Source organism: Scyliorhinus torazame, chromosome 3 (genome assembly GCF_047496885.1).
Source record: "Scyliorhinus torazame isolate Kashiwa2021f chromosome 3, sScyTor2.1, whole genome shotgun sequence".
Classification (NCBI taxonomy): domain Eukaryota; kingdom Metazoa; phylum Chordata; class Chondrichthyes; order Carcharhiniformes; family Scyliorhinidae; genus Scyliorhinus; species Scyliorhinus torazame.
The window spans coordinates 234,276,520-234,300,186 of NC_092709.1; the positions used below are offsets into that span (position 1 = coordinate 234,276,520).

The following is a 23,667-nucleotide window of genomic DNA, read 5'->3' on the forward strand; positions in this document are numbered from 1 at the left end:
AATGGCAACCTCTCTTTCAGGGAAAGCAACTCTTAAGCTTTTTATTAAATTTCTTGGCTGTGGCATTTAATCAGCATGTATACTGATTGCCTCTTGCAAATCTGAAAAATTTAAGATACTGTTCAACGTTTGAGGAAGGAACAAGAAGAGATGCTAATTTAATTCACAAGAAGTTGAGGCAAGTGATGCTTAGGTTTATTATAAGATTTTATTTTGATTTTAATTTGACTTCATAGTAGCAGAACACCAACTGCAAATACACTTGAGATTGGCAGGTTTATCATGTTTGTGCCCATTCATGCATGCGCACACATGGTGGAGACCCTGGTGTACCGATAATGTCACTGCATTAGTCATCCAGAGGCCCGGTTTAATGTTCTGGGGGCGTGGATTAAAATCCCACCGTGGCAACTGATGGAATTTCAATTCCACTAATAAATCCAGAATATAAAGCTACTCCGTATTGGTGATCACGCCAACTATCATTCATTGTTCTAAAAAAACATCTGGTTCAGTTTCGGGAAGGAAATCTGCCATCCTTACTCAGCCTGGCCTACATGTGATTCCAGACCCACAATAAGGTGGTTGACCCGTAACTGCCGTCTGAAATAGCCTCACAAGCCTCTGAATTCAAGGAGATTTAGGGTGGACAACAAACACAGGCTTTACATCCCACAAAATAATTAAAAAGCACCTCAGAGATGTGGCTTTCCTGTTCTAGTTAATATTCAATGCATATGTTTCTTGAATAAATTGAGCAATAATATGTTTTTAGGTACCCAATTTCCAGATAAAACAGTTTTTCCTAATTTCTTTTTATTATATTACCAAAGCTAAATCAAAAGTACAGAAAATTGATTTAATGATGAAAGAACTCTCTAAGCTTTAAACAAGTAACTTAATATTAAGGTAGTGTAGAATTTGTTTAGTTGCAAAACTAAAAATGGGCTAGCATGAGTCCAGTATTTTTATTGATTAAAAAGCTCAGTGCTCCTGTTACCTTTCACGTATCACATATGTCTCAAAATGAGTTTTAATGGCCATCAGCCATTCAAGGAATGTGCAGCTTTTGTTTACATATGTTTTTGTACTGTGCATGAACAGAGTATGTGTATATGTAGAAGGAAATTCAGTTCTTGCGCAAGTGCAAACTGAATTGGGGATGCTAGGTTCAAAAACTATTTTAAGGTTTGACAATTTTGATGTTTGACATTTCCTTCACATATTCTGCTGATTTGTGTATTATTTTTGTCTTACAAAGTGCCTATTCAAACTTATTTGCATAGATTAATTTGGATCAGATGCATTTTTACGTATGGGAAGCATTCTGATCACATCTGCAGCCTATAGAATTTAATTTGTACTGCAGGTTTGTTTGATTTCATGTTCATTCTAAACTGAAGTAGGCCTTTCAGTTGTACAATAGTCCTGGAGCTTTGGTGGATGTTTGGATGTTAAAACCAAAAATTCACTTTACACCCACGTGACAATGTAATCATTGATGGCCTTTCCTGTTCTTTCCGTCTTCCGAAACCTTTAAGCTGTACAAAGTTGGGATAACAGTGGCAGGCAAGAAGATAAAACTTGTTCAGCATGTAAAATGGTCTTTTTATATTTATTATAATCTCCACCTCTGACATTTATAAGCCCTGTGTACTGCACCATTATAGTTTTCTGTGCTGGTACAGAATCAACTGTGGAAAATCATAAGCCATATTGCAGGCTTAATTGCGAAGTGATGGATTCTTCATTTTCTCATCGTCTTTGAGAGGATCAGTGTCCTGAAAATGGGTATTATTCATAATTTTCCATTCACGTTTAAGAACTGAGTCATAACCTTTTTGGATCTGTAATGCTAAATATCCTTTCATTTTCGTGAAACTTTTGCTTTGCTTTATTGATTGAAGTATGCTGCCACTGGTTCTTCTAATTTTTATGACCATTTTCATGTTCTGACTTGGATCCTTGTATTAAGTAGAACAGGTTTATTACCACGCTCTCTTTCCTTCTCTTTGTGTTTTGGAATGTGTTGCGCAGATTCATGATAGCCAGTTTAATTCCCTTGTTCTTGTTTCAATCCAGAGATTTCTCTTATTGCAACCAATATGAAACTCCATTATATTTTTTTCTTTGCCACTTTCAGACTGTAAAGCTGGAGGGAGTTATATTTTTAAATTATCTTCAGGTCTTCCCTTTTTCTTCCTCTCTGCAGACCCCCTTTCATGCTTTCCCTATGATGTCAACAATGAAGAAATTTTAGGGAATTCTTAAAGGGCATAGATGATATTTTGGGAACTGAAAGGTTTGGTGAGGATTGGGCAGCCATCTGCATGGCATTTGTTTAAATGGTCATTTAGGAATTGTCAGAACACTAATTTCAAAATTGACATTGCATTTTGCAGCTCTTCTTTCATGACAATGTAAGCTTCAAAGACAGGCTTTGTTGCGGTTGGCATGCATGCACTCTTAAATTTCCTGGGTATGTCCCATTATTTGTGACATTTGGGTTGTGGTATTGGTAAAATTCAAGGCTATTATTCGATTAGATTCCAATCCATTCATTTTTGGGTCATTTCAATGGACTACTTTTTATGCGGCTGACATTATGAGGCTGCCAAAAAGAGGGGAAGATCTTGACTTTCTAGCAGCTGTGTACTGTGCTCTAGACCTCTGGCATAAGACAATCTGAATTTAGAATTCTGTTTTAGTTGAGCAGGATTAGAATTATGGAGTGATATCACACAGGTGATGTTCAGCCTATTATGCATGTGCCAGTTGATGGGAATTATTTTGAGGTTTGCTTAAGCTCAGTTGCTATTGACCTTTCTCTACCTTTTTTATTCTTTCGATGCTTGTTTATAACGTTCAGCCTAAGGACTATTTGCTTTTTCATAATTTTGTTAACTTTTTTTTTTAGTCATTTGGGTGTGTTGAATTTTCATTTGCATGCTTAAACATTAATTTATCCTACCGAAATCTCTTCTCTACCTTTCTGTCTTCGAATTATGTCACTGTTTAATTAATTATATATTTATCTGTTTAGAAAAGATCCTTTAAAGTACGTTTTGACACTCCACATTTAAGACCAAAAGAATAATACATTCTTTTTTACATTTAAAAAAAAAACCTGATATCTGGATCCATCTAATTCAAATCAAATGGGCGTACAGTTGCCTAATATAAGTTAGCACGGTATCTACTTTTGAAGTAATTAATATGCTAGAACAAAAATGTAAAAATATCACAGATTTGGTATGTTCATTTGATTGTTTTTACTTTGTAGTTGGCTCATTGTCTTCTGAGGATCATGATTTCGACCCTACAGCAGAAATGCTAGTGCATGATTATGATGATGAGCGAACACTTGAAGAAGAGGAAATGTTAGAGGGAGGGAAGAATTTCACATCTGAAATTGAAGATTTGGAAAGGGTATCTAAAGTTTTTTCTTAAAGTAAACTAAGTTTAAATTCATACTGTTGAAACAGTGCTATTTAATGTAACAATAGTTTTTCTACTTTAAAATAAAGGTTAAAGTTGTAGGAGTGCTTTCCATAATTTGGGGTCAACAATGTGTGAAAAACAGCTGTTGGTCCTTTGGGTAGTATTCAAATATAATTTTTATAAAATAATTTGATTTGTATGTGACACGCTGTTTCCTTCATACAAGGTGAATCATTTTGTTGTACTACTTCAAATAAAAGAGAGGATATCATTAGAGGAAAAATTAGATGCTTCCTACATGTTCAGCTATCTCCGTCTGAAGTGCAAACTCTCCCAAATAGCTGAATACAGGCCAGTGTTTTTTGACATATCAGAGGAGTGACATTCGATTTGAACATATATGATTGATTTTAATTATTAGGCAAATTGAGTGTAGAAACTGATGGGAAGTAACATTCTCAGTTTCTTTCTAATCGTAGAATGGAGAGTACTTTGTACAGAATTCCTCCTTAATTTTAACATTGAGATATTTTTCCCATAGAAAGTATGAACTTTACTGTGCAAGGATGAGGGCAAAAGTGCTCATTGAGGAGAGGGGGAATCATAGATCCAGGCATCCTGGAGTAAATGTATGCACTACCTGTTGGCAAGCTAGAAAATGTTTGGAACTGGTTTTCAGATTACCCTTTTGGCATAGCAAAGTACTGAGAATTATGAACAGAAAAAAGAGAAAGCAAATTAACTTCCTATTTCTAAGAAATTGCATGGTCTGCCGCTGCCCAGAACAGAGCAGTTACATTCAAATATGATGATCCCTGCAGCTCAAATTTCAAGCAGCTTTCCAATGGAAATGTTTGTGATTGTGATATTAAAATGTATTTTTGAAGATACAAGTGAAAGATTAATTAAGTGCCTAAAGTTCCTATATTGCTGGAGTCAGTGAGTGTACCAATATACTATGAGTTAGTCTGATGTAGGTTTGCAGTTGTACTTGCTTGCCCATACTGATTTTCACATACAAACTACCACAAAGGAGAGGTGCTGAACTGGAGGCCAGATGCTTACTCAAAAGAGGAAGGGAAACCTAAACCCAGTGAGCATTGCACCTTGGGAACCAACTCTGAAATGTATTATTTGGTGTAGTCTTTATTGCCTCTGGAAGAAATAAAGTTAGTAGCTGGATTTGCCCAAAGCTAGGCACCAAGTATTACATTTTGTAAATAATACGTATGTGAATTTTAAACATTTTATTTTAAAGCTCTCATCTCCGCTAAGTCCGTTAGCATGGGCCTTGGTGTAGTCTCCAGTTCTGAGCTTACCTTCCTTCTCCACAGCCAAGCCCATCACTGAAGTCTTTTTTTCAACGGTGATAGTTTTTCTGCTTACTGCTGAAACTCTTATTTATCCTTCACTTATCATGTTGATAAATGTGAGGTAGAGTGCAAGTTCCCTATGCACTAAAGTGCACCAAAATGCCACAGACTATACTCAGATCATCCCCATACGTATTCAGCTTTACCTGCTCCCTTTTTTATCAGCAAAATAACCTTGAGGTGCCATGTTTGCTGTGAAGTATCTGTATGAAGTTAGTACCCTCCCCACACCTGTAAGTCCGAAAATAAGAACAAAAATAGGAATCCGAGTATGCCATATAACTTGCATGCTTTGCCATTCAATAAGATCGTAGCTGAATTTCCAAATCCGCTCCAATTTTCACCTATTATTTGATACCTTTGGTGCCCAAAAATATGTCAATCTCAGTCTTGAATACACTTAAGAGGGTTGTGAATGCTCAGTCAATTAATAAAGAAGCTTCTTCAAAATGGCCAGCCTTCTATCCCGAGCCTGTGACCCCCCCCCCCAGCCCCAGTCGTGGATGCTTTAACCAGGGAAAACAATCTCTCATTGTTTACCCTGTCAAGCCCTCTTACAATGTTATGTGTTACAATGAGATATCCCTCATTCTCCTGAACCCCAGAGAATATAGGCACAGTCCATTCAATGCCACTTCACAAAACAGCTCCTCATCCTAGAATCAATCTAATTAACCTTTGCTAAGATTGGGGGTTTCTATTCTTTGGTAAGGAGATCAAAACTGTACACAGCACTCTAGGTGTGATCTCATCAAAGCCCTATTTAATCGTAGCACTTCTTACTCTTGCACTCCAACCCCTTTTCAATAAAGGCTAACATAACCATGTTATTTTCTGATTGCTGGCTGTAGTTGTATGTTAACTTTGTGATTTGTGATCAAGGATACACACATTCCTCTGAATACCTCATTTCACTTTTTGAAATGTCTGCTTTTAATTCTTCCGACCAAGCAGATAATTTTGCACTTCTCCATATTATAGTCCTACTATGTAGCCTCTTTTCGATGTCCTTGCAGTTACTTTTCTGCCTAGCTCTGTGTCGTCATCAATGTTAGATAGAGTATACTCATCCCCTCATCTTGACACCTACAATCCTGAAAATTATTGGGTTATACTGTTTTCTGCCCATTAACCAATCCATGTTAATATATTACTCGCAATCCCATAAGCTTGAACCTTGTATAAACCTCTTGTGTGGCACCACCCACTGGCTTTTTCCTTTTCTTACCCGTCCATCCTACTAGTTAACCCTCAAAATGACTGACATTTGCAGAACGCAACTCCCCTTTCATAAGTGTTGACACAATCACATCATATTGTGACTTTTCAAGTGCCCTGTTACCATATCCTTAATAGCAGATTCCAGCATTTTCCCCAATAAGGATTGTGAAGCTAACTGGCCTGTCGTTCCCTATTTTAGTTGTCTCTCCATTGTTGAACAGCAGGCTTACATTTTCCACCGTCTAAGCCATGGGGCAGTTCCAGAATCCAATAAATAAAATAATGCATCCAATTTCTTTTTTAAAGCCCTCGGGTATAGGCCATCAGGTCCTGGGAATGTTTGGGGTTTGTTTTGTTACTGCTGTACTTTTTGTTTGATATGAATTGCTTCAAGTTCCTCGCTCTCCTTAAATTTGTGATTCTTTACAATTTACAATGTTTTGTATCTTCTACTATTAAAATAGATGCAAAATATTTGTTTCACATCTTTGTCATTTCCTTATTCCCATTAAAATTTCATTTGTCATTTCACTTAAAGGGCCGACCTTGAATTTCACTAATTTCTTCCTTTTTGCATACCCGTGAAAACTCTTATAGTCCGTTTGTATATTTGCTGGTTTGCTTCATACCATCTATTTTCTCATTAATACTCAATTTCTTAGTTACCCGTTGCTGAATTTTAAATCCCTTTAATCCTTAGCTTGCCAGTGTTCTTGGCTATATCATTGACTTATTTTAATCTGATACTATCACTGACCTCGTTAACCATGGCTGAACCACTTTCCCAGCAGAGCTTTTATTTCTCAAGGGAGTGTATATTAGTTGAGAATTGTTCACTTAAATGTTTGCCATTGCTGATCTATGGGCTTTTAAGCTCCTTCCCTATGTTTACATTTGTTGATCACCTGTAAGATATTAAAATGCATCTCTGCACATGACTATAGAAATACAGGTTTATTGGATTCTTCCTGATTCTGCCTCTTGCTCTACCAATATCTAATTTGCATAACATTTTAATTAATTTACTTGGGATTTGTTGAACAGTGGTTTTTATTTTATTGTTCATTGGATGTGGATGATACTAGCAAGTCGGCGTTTGTTTCCCACAGTGTTACGAGGGAGGGAATCGCATAACGTTTGAAGTAGCAAAGAATAAGGAATGTCAATGAATAAAGAATGACAAAATAATACCAAGTCAGAATGGTATGTGACGTAGAGTAGCCTTTAATGGGAGGCACGGTGGCACAGTGGTTACCACTGCTGCCTCACAGCACCAAGGACCTGGGTTCGATCCCAGCCCAGGAAGATGTGCAGGGTCGGTGGATTGACCCTGCTAAATTGCCACTTAATTGGGAAGAAAAACCTTTTTTTTATTAAATGAGTAACCTTTAATTGATAGTGCTGTTCTAGGTTTTCCGAGTGATAGAGGCTGGGGGGCTGGGAGGTGTTGTTGAAGTAAATTACAAGCGTGTGTTCAATCTATTGAAACATTTTAAACTGAAAATGCCATCATGTTAAGACTTTAAATTTCAGATATTTGTACTCTACAGGAGAGCAACATGCCACTTGATGATTTGCTGGCACTTTATGGATATGAACCTCCGGTAATAGAAAATGAAAATCCAGGGAGTTCACCAAGTGAGCTTGCTGATGAGCTTCCTGACATGACTCTTGATAAGGCAAGTTTAGTAAGCCCATCCTTTTGTGGCAATATATGCGAATTGTCATGAGAAATCTTACTTGAGATGTGCATTATGTCGAGTAAATAAAATTAATTATCTGAACAGGAGGAAATAGCAAAGGACCTACTTTCAGGTGATGATGAAGAAACACAGTCTTCTGCTGATGACTTGACCCCATCTGTCACTTCTCATGAAACAACAGATTTATTTCCCCGACACTTGAGATGTAAGTTTATGGGTTAGAAACAAAAGTTGCTTGATCATAAACCTTGAGGCTAGAGTGAAAGTTGTGGTAAAATATGTTTCATTCCGCCAGGCAAGCTTTGGGGTGCAGTAAGAAACGAGACTGAATTGACATGTTAAATACAAAATACAATGTAACCACTTGAATGGATAAGCTAAGGAACTAATCTTTATTTCTCTTTCATTAAGCTAAGCATGTACATAATTGCAAGGTATTTTTTTTAAAGTATGCAAATTCAGTATTAATTTCACTCGCACAAAATTACCTCAGACCTGTGTACAACCATTTGTGAAAATAACTTGACTAATCAACCTGCTAGCCAGTCACACTGGCTAGACGTAAAATCAGTGGAGATGTTTTTATCATCTTCCACACACATTACATAATGAACCACTGATGTTAAACCTTCATTCCTAGCAACTATATTCTTGGTTTGCAGGAGGTAGTGGATTCCGCACCAGTTCAGCACTCACAATGTACCTACATTTCAAAATCAGCGCACATATATACTCTTGGGATACACGATTCTGAATCGTATGGGTAACCGTATTAAATGTGTGATGTTTGTTGGGGAATGCCATCCGTGTAATGTGAGTGCCATCTGTGTAATTGTGGTGGGTGGTTATTGGGAGACCTGGCCTTTTGAGACTAAAGGAAATTTGAGTTTATGAATTTGAATCGTTGCTGTCTTTGGCTATGCTACCAGTACAATTTTTAAAGATGTTTTTATAAGAGTTCTCCCATTTTTACAAATATCGCAACAAGCCTTCAAAACTGGTATAGTACAGAATGAATATTTCTCCATATATGAATATAGAAAAAGACAGGAGGACACCGACGTAGTTGATTCAGCTTAGTCATTATGTCCGGTGCTTCCACATTGAAAGTGCAAGTGAAAGGATGGAAAACCAGTAAGTTATGTTTGGCAGAGGGAATGATTGTGTTGGAATGGGATATTTTTATACTTTATGCTCCTGATATTAACACTGAGTTAAAGCAAAGCTGTCTAAACTGCCGCATCCCGAACTTTAACCTCCGATGTATCCCCAATACTACACCAGAATGATACTTCACAAAGCAACTATCCTGATGGGCTGTAAGATTTACGTTGAGTGGCAGTTAGTAAATAAATTTGCTTTTGCAGTGTGTAGTTGCACCCACCAAGAATTGCATAACACAATTTCAATGCAACCATTGTGTTTGTTGATGGAGAACCTCATCTTGTCTGTTTGGATGGAAATGGAAGCTAAGTCTTGCTGAAAAAAAGAGTTGCAGCCCAGGAGTCGTCAGTTTACAGTCCTAGTATAATAAAGCTTTCTTGTAAAAGTTATAATAGAGCTTGCATTACATTTTTGCTGCAAAACCAAGAACAGTATGTATGGCCCCTTGACATCATAGGTTGTAATTGAGATATTTTCTTTTTAAACAAGTTACGATGAAAGATTTCACAACCTTTATTTTGAAAACCATCAGCTTCTCGAAACTCACAATTCAGAAATAATCCTGTTGGATCAATAAATTGAAGTATGTTTTTTTGCAAGCTGATGTGGTCTTGTAAACAGCATCCTTACAAGAATACAACATTGAAATTGGGGATCTAGTCTTTCTGGATTGATTGTGTATTTGGCTAGACTATGATCACTTTTGGAAAGCAAATTATTACCATCTTCTATTCATCTGTGATAACTTGTGGGAAGAAGAAATCATCTACAGAGACTGTGAATCATACACACAAGCGTATGTGATGTTACAAAATATGAGAATTTTTATCTGTGAATTGAATTGCAGCAGAGAGAAACTAAACATCGGTATTATGTGTATTATAGCTGTTGCCACGTCCACGGTGGAGATAGCATAAGCTTATTTTAGTTTTAAAACTAAAACCTGTTATCTCGGGTAGTTTCTGTCTGCAAACAAGTTTTGAAATAGGCTATAGAAATAATTTAACCTTCCTCAGACTGTGGGAATATATCAAGATTTCCAGTGGTGAGAATAGCTACCTAAAATGTCTTTTTCTTTGTTGGGCCACATTCCACATTGCTTTCCTTTCCTCAGTCATTGAAAGAATCTACACCTCATCTGATGTGCATAACGTTTCCCCCAGCAGTATAAAATCACTTTCCACTATTCTCTCACATGGTTGAGCTCTGTGTTCTCTTGTTTTCCAGCTTGGAAAGATCATTGATCTTCAAGCAAGTTGTCTGCTGGTTTTAAACATTGCACAAAATGTAATGGCATCTTCATGGTGGCAGATGGCCACTTCGGGTTCTTGCAGTTATATTTGAAGCACAACATGACATTGTGCACTATATGATTGGACATCTCCTCCCGCACCAGATGGGAGAGTCTTCAGCAATCCTCCAAGAAACAAGTCCACTGCAGGAGTGAGGTCTGGGAGCCAGGTAAGTTGGCCCCCACACAAACCTGCTCCGCAGGTGCGAAAAAGCATGGTCCTTCTCAGGTCACCACTCCTGCTGTGGCTCAGCTTACTTTGGTGCCAGCTTGTATGAGGAGTCATCCCAGCCTGGTGCCAATAAGATTGGTACAAGGATGCCACCTTCCATTTTTACACCACCCACCAATCCTTTTTTTGTTGAGGTCTTGGACAACTATATAGTCTGAAATGTGCAACAGCTGGTCAGCCTTAACTGCACCACTTCTGCTTAATATTAATTTCTGTTTCGGGAGACAAGCTAGTGTTGACAAATGCTTCACTGCTGGCAGGCATTTTTCTTTGAATTGCTTGGACTGAGTGGCAATTAGATTCTGTTGCTGTCCAAAAATTGACAGATGTTTTACATTTCCCAGTGTCAAAGTAGATTGCAGGGCCACAAGCTCATGCTAATATTTGCTCCTGTTCTTACACTCCTTTATTTGAGGATGAGCCAGACTTGGTGCTTGAAAATGAGATTTCATCCATGATGGGGCACTGTTTAAATTCTTCTTGTAACCTTTCTCTGTCAGCATAGCCAGGTTAGCCTTCGTGGATTAACCTCCATGGATTCAAAGGAAACAAGAAATCCTCATATGGTGCATTAATATTTTGTTGTTCTCCCAATTCTTAACTGGAGTGTGTAGAGCATTGCCATTTTTATTTGCAATGTGAGTGCAGTTGCTAAGCTTCTGAAGGTGCCAAAGAAACCCCACTTGCTTGTGATGGAAAAAAGGAGACGTGTTTGGATTGTATGTTTAGCTTTGTGCAATCCTTCATGGGTTGTATTGGCCATTGGCTAACATTTTCCTTTGTGGCGGTTCACATGCCGGAGGTTTCTGAGATTTCACATCTAGAAAAATAACTTCTGAAACAAGTATTTTTGTTTTGGCCTCTGCCCTGATCAAGTTATGACCTTTTTGTGCTGCACTTTAATTTTGATTATTAAGTTCTAGAGCTGCCTCTCAAGTCACAGCAAGAACCCCAAGCAGCAAATTCTCTTGTAAAATTATGGGGCTTCTCACAGCCTAGAGAAACTTCTGAATTCAATTTTTAGTAGCACGCTGTATTTGAAGTTTGTGTGCTGCTGTAATGCAGTCATTTCCCCTATTCAAAATAAATGTTTAATGATTACCTTAAAAAGTGAGCAAATAAATTTTACTCCAACATTTTGATCATTGGAGGTAACTCCCTTGGGTTTAAATGGACCTTATTTCAGATATGTCTGTGATCTGCATCGATTCCAAAAGCAGTGTGCTGATGATTTTTTTGGGTGGCGAGCAGAGTGAAGTTTTGTGCTTTTTAAGAGGAATGCAGCACCCTTCTGTTTTGGAACCTAATGCAATTGAGGATTACTTTGTGTTGTAGATCAAACTCCGATGCAGAGCAGTGCTCCCGTTACTCAAATCGATAAAGTCCTTTTAACCACAAGCTTGAAAAAGCCCCCTCTGCTAGCACTCCACCTGTGTTTTTCTTTTCAGACTGCTACAACAGGCATTGAGTTAGGTTTTTATAAGGGGCTGGGCTAGCAGCAATATTTTGTGTATTCTGGGCATGGTGATTGGTTTATTTTTATCTTGCCCAGATGCAGAGTTCTTTGAGACTGCATTTAAAATCTTCTCTGCAGGTCATCTTGATGCCTGCTTGAGACTTGAGATGAAGATTCAGAAACTGTACACTCTTCCGATGCAGGTTTCAGTCTCCCATCAAAAACATTGACCTAATAATGGTCGTGTTTTTTTTAGGTTAGGAAACCCACATGTATAAGGTGTGTGAACCCTAGGCCATACACAAATTGCATTTCCTTGAATCTACTTCCAGAACTCTGTTCCAGAAACAAATTAGCTTGGATACTGCTGTGCTTGAAAATATGAGCTTATGATCACCATTTATATTAGATTTGCATTGATTTTTCTTGCTCACTGCAGGGTTGTTGTCTGATCTTAAGGATCTTAAGATCCATCACTGGACCAAATAGGCTTGTCCAGATAATGAGATGCAATGGTTACTTGCCAGACCTCCAATGGAAATTGGTCACTTGCTGTGCAGCAATTCATGATCTTTGAGGTTCTTTCAGTTCTTGAGTAATCTATTGCAGATTTTACATAAACATATCTTCAAAAAGTCTAAAGATGTGCAGGTTAGGTGGATTGGCCACGCTAAATTGCCCTTGGTGTCCAAAGAAGGTTAGGTGGGGATACTGGGTTACGAGAATAGGGTGGAGGTGTGGTCTTGGGTAGGGTGCCCTTTCCAAGGGCCGGTGCAGACTTGATGGGCCGAATGACCTTCTTCACTGTAAATTCTATGATTCTAAAGGAAGTTTGTTTGCGATCCATTCCCCTATATTTTCTGAAGTCTTATTTGTGTCAGCATTTCTTCTTGGATGGATGTTAATTGGTATGTGAAGTTAATTGGTATGTAGAATAGGTTAAATTCATTAGTTAAAGGTGTTTGAGGTGAAGCTTCTTCAAAAAATTGTTTATTTAATATCCTTAATTTTGACTTTGACAAGTTAACCCTAACCCCAAATAATTTGGTATGAAGAATATGCCTCCAAAAGGTGACTTTCAAATGTCAACAGTGATAGCCAATACTTATTGATCAATCCATTATCTGAAAGTGGAAGAACAATTCCAAGTTCCACTGCAGGGATGACAAGAGCCTTTTTAAGCTTTAAATAAGTTTGTTCATGAAACTAGACAGTTCATATCAGATGGAAGTAGTGATGTCTGTTGTTTTCAAATGAAGACTGGCAGAGTGCCTGTCCTGCTTATCTACAGTACTGTTGCTTGGTGCAGCCTTAATACTTATTAGCATGCATTGTTTTGACATAGTAGTATTTTGGCTGCAGGCTTTTGTCCAAACAAGCAAGTCCTCCTGTTTGTAAGACTTGATGCAGCATACTCCAATGATGCAAGGAGAATCCTGAATTAACAAGAAAACTAAGATGCCATTTGATTCCTGTAATAATTTTAAACAATTATTTATCATTGAAATACTGCCCCTTCTGTGTAAATAGTTGCCTTCAACTAGTTGTATTCAGAAACATAAAAATGTAGTTTGGGGCCAAAACTGTAATCCTTTACTCCGTGTTGAATCTGGAAACTGTTTAATGATTCAGCAAAATCCATGTAGAATGAAAATCTGTCCAAAGGTTAACAGTTATGAAGTAGGATCGAATTGCTGTATAATAATCTTTATTAGTGTCACAAGTGGGCCTACATTAACACTGCAATGAAGTTACTGTGAAAAGCCCCTAGTCGCCACATTCCAGCACCTGTTAAGGTACATAGAGGGAGAATTCAGAATGTCCAAATTACCTAAACAAGCTGTGTTTACGTTTCTGTTTTTGTCTTGTATGAATTTTTTTGGGGCAGCACGGTAGCATTGTGGATAGCACAAATGCTTCACAGCTCCAGGGTCCCAGGTTCGATTCCGGCTTGGGTCACTGTCTGTGCGGAGTCTGCACATCCTCCCAGTGTGTGCGTGGGTCTCCTCCGGGTGCTCCGGTTTCCTCCCACAGTCCAAAGATGTGCGGGTTAGGTGGATTGGCCATGCTAAATTGCCCATAGTGTCCAAAATTGCCCTTAGTGTAGGGTGGGGTTACTGAGTTATGGGGATAGGGTGGAGGTGTGGACCTTGGGTAGGGTGCTCTTTCCAAGAGCCGGTGCAGACTCGATGGGCCGAATGGCCTCCTTCTGCACTGCAAATTCTATGATCTATGAATAGATCAATTAGTTATCTCATATCTGTAAACAAAAGTTGATTTACTAAAGATCAACTGGTATCTCTGGTATTGTGTCCCGAATGCCAAGAAGGGGGGCTTTTTTGTTTTGCTGGTAATTTAGAGATTTTAATGGGGTAAATCGAGAACTAATAAGAAACTAACTAAAACCCCAACTCTTTAGTACCCGAAGAAAGAAAACAAGGGCCAAGGGCCTGCTGAGTTTTCTAATTTCTCTTTTTTGAGAAGATAGAAGACTGCCCTTTTTGTTACGTTTGTTGACTCCATTTACTTAGAGTAGTAAGCTATTCATACTAGTCACATCGTGGGAAACCGGTTTCCCTAATGTCAAGTTAATTTTAGCCATGCAGTTGGGCAGGTAACATACAGGTTTTAGATGCTTTCCTATAAGGAGGTACCGTAGTTGCTCTTCACCATGGTTATTGACATAGTCTTACCTGGCTCAAGAATAGTAATGTCTGCGAACTGCAATTTTCTCCTTGTGGCAATTTTGTCTTTTTTAGGTTGCAGGAGTATGGGGTTATCTGTACCCAAATGTATCATCACTGTGGCAGTGATTCAGAGGATAGTTGCTATATTTACTCAATTAATTTTGAGGTACAACTGACCAAAGATCAGTCTGAAAGAAGAATCTCAAACCTGTATTGTCCGCATGGTGTCACAGTGGTTAGCACTGCTGCCTCACAGTGGGACTTCCGGTGGCGGCCATGGAGTGAGTGGTTACAGACATGGCAGCTCCGGCTCGAAAGCATTAGTTTGAGCTCTTTTTACCCCAAAATAGGGTGGCATGTCTGCCTGGTTATCAGACCCGGCAGAAGAAGGTTGAAGACCTGGCCAAGGAACTGGAGGAGACCTGTGGCGCAGTAGCAATTGGGATGATGGCGGAGGGGGCAGGTTGTCGCAAGTTGGAAAACCCCAGATGGAGCAGTTGATGGCATTTATTAGAGAGGAGCAGCAAAAGGAGATGCATGAAGATTGGTCAAAGGCCATCGAGAGAGCGGTAGCACCTCTGAAAGGATCGATGGAGAGAGTCGAGAAGTGCCTGGAGGCACAGGGGTCGCAGATCCAGGAGATGGAGAAGGCGATGTCCGATCACAGCGATCGGGTGGTGGCATTGGAGGCAGAGATGGGCTCCTGGGGGACCATTGCAAGTTGCTAAGGGCAAAGGTCGAGGAGCAGGAGAAAAGATCCAGAAGGCAGAACTTGTGTATCGTTGGCTGTCAAGAGGGTGTGGAAGGCACCAGTGCCACGAGATATGTCTCCAGAATGCTGGTGGCGAGAGGGCAGCATTGTGGCGCAGTGGTTAGCACTTCTGCCTCATGACTCCGAGATCCCAGGTTCGATCCCGGCTCTCGGTCACTTTCCATGTGGAGTTTGCACATTTTCCCCGTGTTTGCGTGGGTTTCGCCCCCACAACCCAAAGATGTGCAGGGTAAGTGGATTGATCATGCTCAATACCCCTTAATTGGAAAAAATGAATTGGGTACTCTAAATTCTTTTTTTTAAAAAAGGATGCTGGTGGCGGAGGGGGTGCTGGACAAGGCCCGGAGATGGATAGCGCACACAGGTCCCTAAGGCAGAAGTTGAGAGCGGGGGAGCCGCCACGGGCAGTTATTGTGAGGCTCCATGAGTTTATGGAGGAGAAGATCCTGCGGTCCCCCAGGGAGAAGCGGAACTGTGAATGTGAGGGAAACAGAGTCCGAATCTATTAGAACATTGGAGCGGACCCCCCCCCCCCCACACACACACACACAAGCCCCCTCATGCCATTTGGGGTGCTTTTCTTTTGGGAGAGGGTGACCTGTGGATTTGATCTGTCTTTGTTTGTGTGGGGGAGAGTGGTGTCCACGGGAAGCCGTTTGCACAGACTAAGGAGGGAAGGGTGGGGGGAGCAGTGTAGGGGTAGATGGGAGGAGCCTTTGGGCGGGAGATGCCAAGCTGGCAGGTGATGCTGGTGAACGGAAGTGAGTTTGGGGGAGGTGGCCGTGGGGGTTGGCCTAGTTGTGGGGGTGGTGGGCAACGTGGCAGTGTTGGAGAATGAGCGGGGTCATGCGGGGAAGGGGGCCATCTTGGATGGGACCGGTTCGGGCAAAATCAGAGGAGGTAGAATTGGAAGGGAGGATGGCGGACAGTAGAAGTGAGTGGAGGCGCAAGCCTCTGGTAAGGTTCGTATTATGGAATGTACAGGGATTGTATGGGCCGGTGAAGAGGGCGCTGGTCTTCGAGCACTTTAGGAGCTTCAAGGCAGGGGTAGTCTTTCTGAAACCGACGCATCTCTCGGCGAAGGATCAGGTTAGGTTGAGAAAGGGATGGGTGGATCAGGTGTTTCACTCGGTGTTTAATAATAATAATCTTTATTGTCACAGTAAGCTTACATTAACACTGCAAAGAAGTTACTGTGAAAAGCCCCTAGTCGCCACATTCCGATGCCTGTTCGAGTACGCAGAGGGAGAATTCAAAATGTCCAAATCACCTAATAGCACGTCATTCGGGACTTGTGGGAGGAAACCCGAGCACCCAGAGGAAACCCACGCAGACACTGCACAGACAGTGATCCAAGCCAGAAATCGGACCTGGGACTCGGGCGCTGTGAATCAACAGTGCTAACCACTGTGCCGCCCAATTTGTTTTGGTTCAAAGTCGTGAGAGGTGGCGATCCTGCTGAGCACAAGGACGGGGTATGTAGGGCCAAGGAAGTGCAGGACCTGGGTGGGAGGTATGTGATAGTGAACGGGTTTTGGAGGGGACGCCGGTGATGCTAGTGAATGTTTATGCACCGAATTGGGACGACATGGGATTGATGAAGAGGTTGCGGGGAGCATTTCCAGACCTGGACATGAATCAGTTGATTTGGGGGGTGATTTTAATTGCGTGCCAGAACAGAGATAGTTCGAGCCCTAAGTCAATGGGGAAAGTTGAGGATGGCAAAGTAGCTAGGAGCGTTTATGGAAAGGATGGGAATGGTGGATCCGTGGAGGTTTTAAGAACCTGGGGGGGAAGAGGGAGTATTCCTCCTTCTCGCACGTGTCCAAAGTATACTCCAGAGTTGGTTTTTTCGTAGTCAGCCAAGTGGGGGTGATGGGGGTGGAGTATGCGGGAATCGTGATCTCAGACCATGCGCCACACTGGCTGGAGGTCAAACTTAGCTCGAGGCAGAGGCAGGAGCAGAGGCCGGGACGGAGGTTATATTTGGGGCTTTTGGCGGACAAGGGGTTCTATGAGAAATCAACTATGGAGTTGAATCAGAATGGGAAGATAACGGCAGCCACGTTTTTGGAGGTGCTGAAGGTGGTGGTTCAAGGGGAGGTTATCTTGTTCAAGGCCCACAGAGATCAGAGGAGGACGGAAGTGTATGGACGGTTGTTGGATGAGATAGTAGAGGTGGACAGGATATATTCGACTGCCCCGACCAAGGAGGGGTTGGCAGAGAGAAAGAGGTTACGGGGGCAATTTGAGAGGATGACGACGGGGAAGGCAGTAGGGCAGCCATGGAGGGCGAGTAGGTGCAAAATGAATATGGAATAGGTGAGCCGTATGCTTGCTTATCAGCTACGGAGGCAGGCCACGTCGAGGGAAATTCTGAGGGTACGGACAGGGGAGGAAGGGTTCGTCTCGGAGCCAGGGAAGATTAACAAGGCGTTCAGGGAGTATTATGTGAAGTTCTATAGGGCCGATCCGGATGGTGAGGAAGGGGATATGGGGTGGTTTTTGGATGAGCTGGAATTCCCAAAGCTGGATGACGAGAAAAGGCAGGCGCCGGAGGAGCCACTATGGCTGAGAGGTGATAAAAGTGATGAAGTCGGAAAAGGCCCCAGGGCCGGACGGTTACCTGGCGGGTTTCTATAAGGAATTCACACCACGTTTACTCGGGATGTTTAGCGAAGTGCTGGAGAAGGGGGAGCTACTGGAGACACTGACCCAGGCGTCGATCACACTAATCCCGAAGAAGGAAGGACGCGTTGGAGTGTGGGTCATAGAGGCTCAGATCACTGTTTAACACGGATGTGCAAGTACTGGCTAAGTTAGTGGTGGGGAGGTTTGAAGGCTGCATTCCGGTGGTGGTTGCAGAGGACCAAACGGGTTTTGTAAAGGGCAGGCAGTTTTCCAGTAACATTAGGTGGTTTTAAAACACGTCCCTTCAACAGGGTCATGATCGAGTAACCGAGGTAGTGGTCTCTTTGGATGCAGAGAAGGCTTTCGAACGAGTTGAGTGGCGGCACCTATTTGAGATTTTGGGACGGTTTGAGTCAAAGTTTGTGGTGTGGGTGTGTTGTACGTGACCCTGGTGGTGAGTGTAAGGATGAGCGAGATAAGTTCACGGAGTTTCGGGTTGCACAGGGGAATGAGGCTGGGGTGTCGCTGTCGCTATTCGCACTGGCGATGGAGCCCTTGGCGACGGCCTTTGGGGGGGGTCAATAGAGTGGCAGTCAATTGTGAGGGGGAGTAGGGAACACCAGGTGTCACTGTACGCAGACGACCTGTTTGTGTCGGACCCTTTGGAGAATATGGGGAGAATTGTGGGCATACTGGAGAGGTTCGTGGGCCTTCTCGGGCTGCAAGCTGGACATTGGAAAGAGTGAGATGTTTCCAGTGAATGTGGCAAGTCGGGGAGCCAATCTTGGGTTGTTGCCATTTAGGGTTGCCAGGGACAGGTTTGGGTATATGGGGGTTCAGGTGACGGGGGAGTGGGCGACGATGCACAAATGGAACCTGACAACGTTGGTGGAGGAGGTTAGGGAGGACTTTAGGAGATGGGAAACGTTACACCTGTTATTGGCGGGGAGAGTCCAGGGGGTAAAAAGGAACATTCTGCCAAGGTTCCTGTTTGTATTCCAAATCTTCCCGATCTTCATTTCGAAGGCCTTTTTCCGGTCTGGTTGCAGCGATTTTGGAGTTTATATGGGCTGCGAGGGTACCTAGGATGGGAGGCACGGTAGCACAGTGGTTAGCCCTGTTGCTTCACAGCTCCAGGGCCCCAGGTTCGATTCCCACTTGGGTCACTACGTTCTAGCTGTGTGCTCCATCTTCCTCCCACAAATCCTGAAAAACGTGCTGTTAGATAATTTGGACATTCTGAATTCTCCCTGTGTACACGAACAGGTGCCGGAATATGGCAACTAGGGGCTTTTCACAGTAACATTGCAGTGTTAATGTAAGCCCACTTGTGGCAATAAAGATTATTATTAGGATGAAGATGATCCTGCTCCAGAGGCAGAAAGGGGGGTTGGCGTTACCAAATCTGTTGCCCCCCTTTCTGCTCTGTCTCTAGGAGGGTCATCTTCCTACTACTGGGTTGCGAATGCGAGACGGTGGTGTGCAAGGAGAGGGGTTAGAGTGGGTTAGGACAGAGGAGGGTACCTATCGGGGGTCCAGCCTGAGGGCCATGTTAATGGCGGCATGTCCGCTGGCGTCAAGGAGGTACACAGTGAGCCCAGTGATACAGTCTACGATTAGGGTGTGGAAGCAGCTGAGGAGGCACTTTAGGATGATGGGGATGGCTGTGCTAACACCGCTGTGTGGGAACCATGGATTTAAGCTGTGTGAGACGGATGGCATGTATGAAAGGTGGGGCTGGTGAGGGTGAGGGATTTGTACCTTGAGGAGAGGTTTGCAAGTCTGGAAGAGCTGCGGGAGAGGGTGGAGCTGCCGAAGGGAAGCGAGTTCAGGTATATGCAAGTGAGGGACGTGGAAGGAATGGAGAGGGTTTCCCAAGCTGCCAGAGTATAGCCTGTTGGCGCGATTGCTGCTCCCGGATGTGGAATGGGAGGGTAGGATTGGGGATATGTATGGGTGGCTGGGGAAGCAGTGGGGAACGTAGGTGGTGAGGATTAAGGACAAATGGGAGGAGGGAGGAGGAGCTGGGGCAAGAGACAGCATTGGAGTGAGGCAATGCGCAGGGTGAATTTGACCTCGTGGGCGCCATAAGTTTGATTCAATTTAAGGTGGTCCATAGGGTCCATGACTTGGGCAAGGATGAGTGGGTTCTTTCAGGGGGTGGCAGACGAGTGTGAGAAGTGTGGGGCGACCAGCAAATCACGTACATATGTTCTGTGGGTGAGACATTGGAGAGATAATGGGAGGGGGTGTTTGGGACGTTATCAAAGATTGTGGGGATAGGCCTCTCTGGGGGTGATTTTTGGGGTGTCGGAAATGCCGGAGCTGATGAAGGGGAGGAAGGCCGAAGTTGTGGCCTTCGTCCCTCGTTGCCCGGCGAAGGATTCTGTTGGAATAGCAGTCGCCAACGCCACCAGGGGTGGCAGCTTGGCTGGAGGACCTATATGACTTATTCCGGCTGGAAATGTTGATGTTCTCGCAATGGGGGATGTTATAGCTCACTTGGCTAGGTAGCTGGATAGTGATGAAATGAAAATGAAATGATAATCACTTATTGTCACAAGTAGGCTTCAAATGAAGTTACTGTGAAAAGCCCCTAGTCGCCACATTCCGGTGCCTGTTCGGGAAGGCTGGTACGGGAAGCAAAGTAGGGTAAGCAGTGCGGGTTCAATTCCCGTAATGGCTGAAGTTTTTCATGAAGGCCCCGCCTTCTCAGCCATGTCCCTTGCCTGAGGTGTGGTGATCCTCAGGTTAAATCACCACCTCAAAGGGGAAAGCAACCTCTGGTCATCTGGGACTATGGTGACTTTAACTTGCCTTTATATTCTCCCAATAGCTGGTGTGTTGCTACTGTTGGAAGGTAGAATTGCAGTGTGACCAGTTTATACAATAGTTTCTGTTACAAATGTTATAATTTACAATGGAAGCATATAAACAATGATAAATTTGTGACTTTGGATTTGGGGACTGAATTTCATAGGTGCACACTTGTCCAGATATTCCATGCTTTACCTGAAAGCTATGCATGATCGGGCCTGCTGTGTGCCATACCACGGCAAATTGACAAGGAAAGAAATATAATGGATTGACTTTACTAGCTTTGGCGATTAATATTTTATTTTAAGATTTGAGGAAATCGAGATAGGAGTAATGCAGGACACCGCGTTAATGCTGGAAATTTGTAACCAGGAATGCCAGGTGGGTGATCCATCTTGGCTGCCTCCATGAGTTTCCCATCACCATTGATTCCAGTATTCAGTTAATTTGATTCATTCCATGAGGTATCAAGAAATGGCTAAAAGGACTGGATGCAACAAAGGCTGTGAGCCCTGGCGAAATCACTGGTGTTGAAGATTGTGCTTCAGGACAAACCACACTGCTAGCCAAGCCGATCTGGTACACTTACAACATGAGCATCGAACTGGTTATGCAGAAAATTGCCCAGGTCTGTCATGTACAAAAAGCAGGACACATCCAATCCAGCCACTTTCGCCCACTAGTCTACTCGGTCATCAGGAAAGTATCATTGAAAGTGCTATCAAGCGGCACTTATTCAGCAATATCCTGTTTGAGTCCTGCTATGCCCACTCCGCTCTTAACCTCACTACAACTTTAGTCCAAGCATGGACAAAAGAGCTGAATTCCAGAATTGAGATGAGAATGTGCTCTTGAAATCAAGGCAGCATTTGACAAAGTGTGGCATCAAGAAACCTTAGCAAAATTGAAATCAACGAGAATTATGGAAGCATTCCACTGTTTCGAATCATATAATAATAATCTTTATTGTCACAAGTAGGCTTACATTAACACTGCAATGAAGTTACTGTGAAAAGCCCCTAGTCGCCACATTCCGGCACCTGTTCGGGTACACTGAGGGAGAATTCAGAATGCCCAAATTACCTAACTGCATGTCTTTCGGGACTTGTGGGAGGAAACCGGAGCACCAGAAGGAAACCCACGCAGACACTGGGAGAACGTGCAGACTCCACACAGTGATCCAAGCCGGGAATCGAACCTGGGACCCTGGAACTGTGAAGCAACAGTGCTACTCGCTGTGCTACCGTGCATAACTCACACAAAAGAATGATAATCGTTATTGAGACCTATCATCTCACTCCAGGAGTTCCTCAGGGTAGTAACCTAGCCCAACAATCTTCATCAGTGACCTTCTCTCCAAGTCAGAAGTCGGGATGTTCTCAGATGTCAGCAGTGTTCAGTATGATGCCAGATCCTTTGATACTGAGGCAGTCTGTGCCTGCATGCATCCAGACCTGAACAATACTCAGACTTGGGCTTGTAAGTGGCAAGTAACATTCATGCCACATAAGTGCTAGGCAATGACTGTCTCCAACAAGAGTGAGTCTAACCATCTCCCCATGACATTCAGTGGCATTACGATCATTGAATCCCTCACCATCAATATCCTATGAGCAACCATTGGCCAAGACCTTAACCAGACTCGCCATACAAATAATGTGGTTTCAGGAGCAGGTCAGAAACAGGGAATTCTGTTGCGAGTAACTTGCCTCCACAATCCCCAAAGCCTGTCCACCATCTACAAAGCACAAGTCTGGAGTTTGATACAATACTATCCACTTGTCTGGATGAAAGCAGGTCCAGCAACACTAGAAGCTCGTTCCAAACGCAGCCCACTTTTCTGGCCACCACCTTAAGAATTCACGACATCTGCCAATGCACGCTGACAGCAGTAGGTGTCATGTACAAAATGCATTGTCGCCACTTGCCTCGCCTCCTTTTACAGCACTTGAAACCTCCGCTTCTAACACTTAGAAGAGCAAGGGCAGCAGATGAATGGGAATGCCACCAACTTCAAGTTCCCCTTCTACATCTTTCACCATCCTGACTGGAACAATATCACTTTTCCTTCCCAGTCACTGGGTTGAAACCCTGGAATCTTGCTGAACAGCACTATAGGTGCACCTATACCACATGGATTGCAGCGGTTCAAGAAGGCAACTCAAGACCACCTCTACAGCAATTTGGGACGTGCAATATATCTTGGCCTTGTCAGTGATGCTCAGATGAAAGAAATGAATTTTAAAAAATCCATTATTTGGTTCAATCCTGGACATTATCTTTAACATTTTTTCTTCGTTGATGATTGATTAATATTCATGGTCAGGAATAAAATTTGCCTCCATCCTGAAGATCTTGAAATTTATATTTTTAATGGCCATTTTCTGACAACTGTCTTTAACTTTCTTGCATATAGCAAGCACTACCTTTGATGGTGAAAAAGAATCTGAAGATGAAGAAGGACAAGATGATTGTGTTCCACCTGAAGACTTGAAAAAGGTACACTAAACTCAGCATGTAAATTGTTTAATCTGACCTGTACGTTGTTACACCAAAATCAGAAGTTCCACTTTAAATTTACTACAGTGCAGAATGGCTGTTTATTGATTACCTTGTCATGATCAATAAAAAGATTTGTGGAATTTACATTTGGTCCTTTAGTTAACAGACATGAGGTGAAATGCAAGTGTTATTTACATTAATGCATGCAATGAATCTGAACCTACATTGCAACTCCCTAAGTAAATGTTTCTGAAGGTTAACTCCTAAATGGTATTGTGATTTGTAAGGACAATGCCTTGGATTTTAAAAAAATAATTTAAAAGAACTGGTGGTCACTGCATAAATGAGCAGTACAAAATAGTCATTTATTCTTTCAA

At 42.3% G+C, this 23,667-nt stretch overlaps 1 protein-coding gene across 5 annotated transcripts in view; it reads left to right on the plus strand.

Annotated features, from left to right (window-relative positions):
- The window catches only part of LOC140408991 (mesoderm induction early response protein 3-like), a 73,514-nt gene that overhangs the window by 17,700 nt on the left and 32,147 nt on the right, over positions 1-23,667 (plus strand). For 2 of the 5 annotated variants that reach the window (XM_072496996.1, XM_072497000.1), the window contains 4 exons: positions 3,284-3,429; positions 7,586-7,714; positions 7,823-7,943; positions 23,205-23,287. In XM_072496996.1, coding sequence (XP_072353097.1) covers positions 3,284-3,429; positions 7,586-7,714; positions 7,823-7,943; positions 23,205-23,287 — 479 coding nt within the window. Of the gene's footprint in view, positions 1-20; positions 179-200; positions 1,792-3,283; positions 3,430-7,585; positions 7,715-7,822; positions 7,944-23,204; positions 23,288-23,667 lie in introns of those variants that run through there. The other 3 variants (XM_072496999.1, XM_072496997.1, XM_072496998.1) reach the window with 3 other exon arrangements.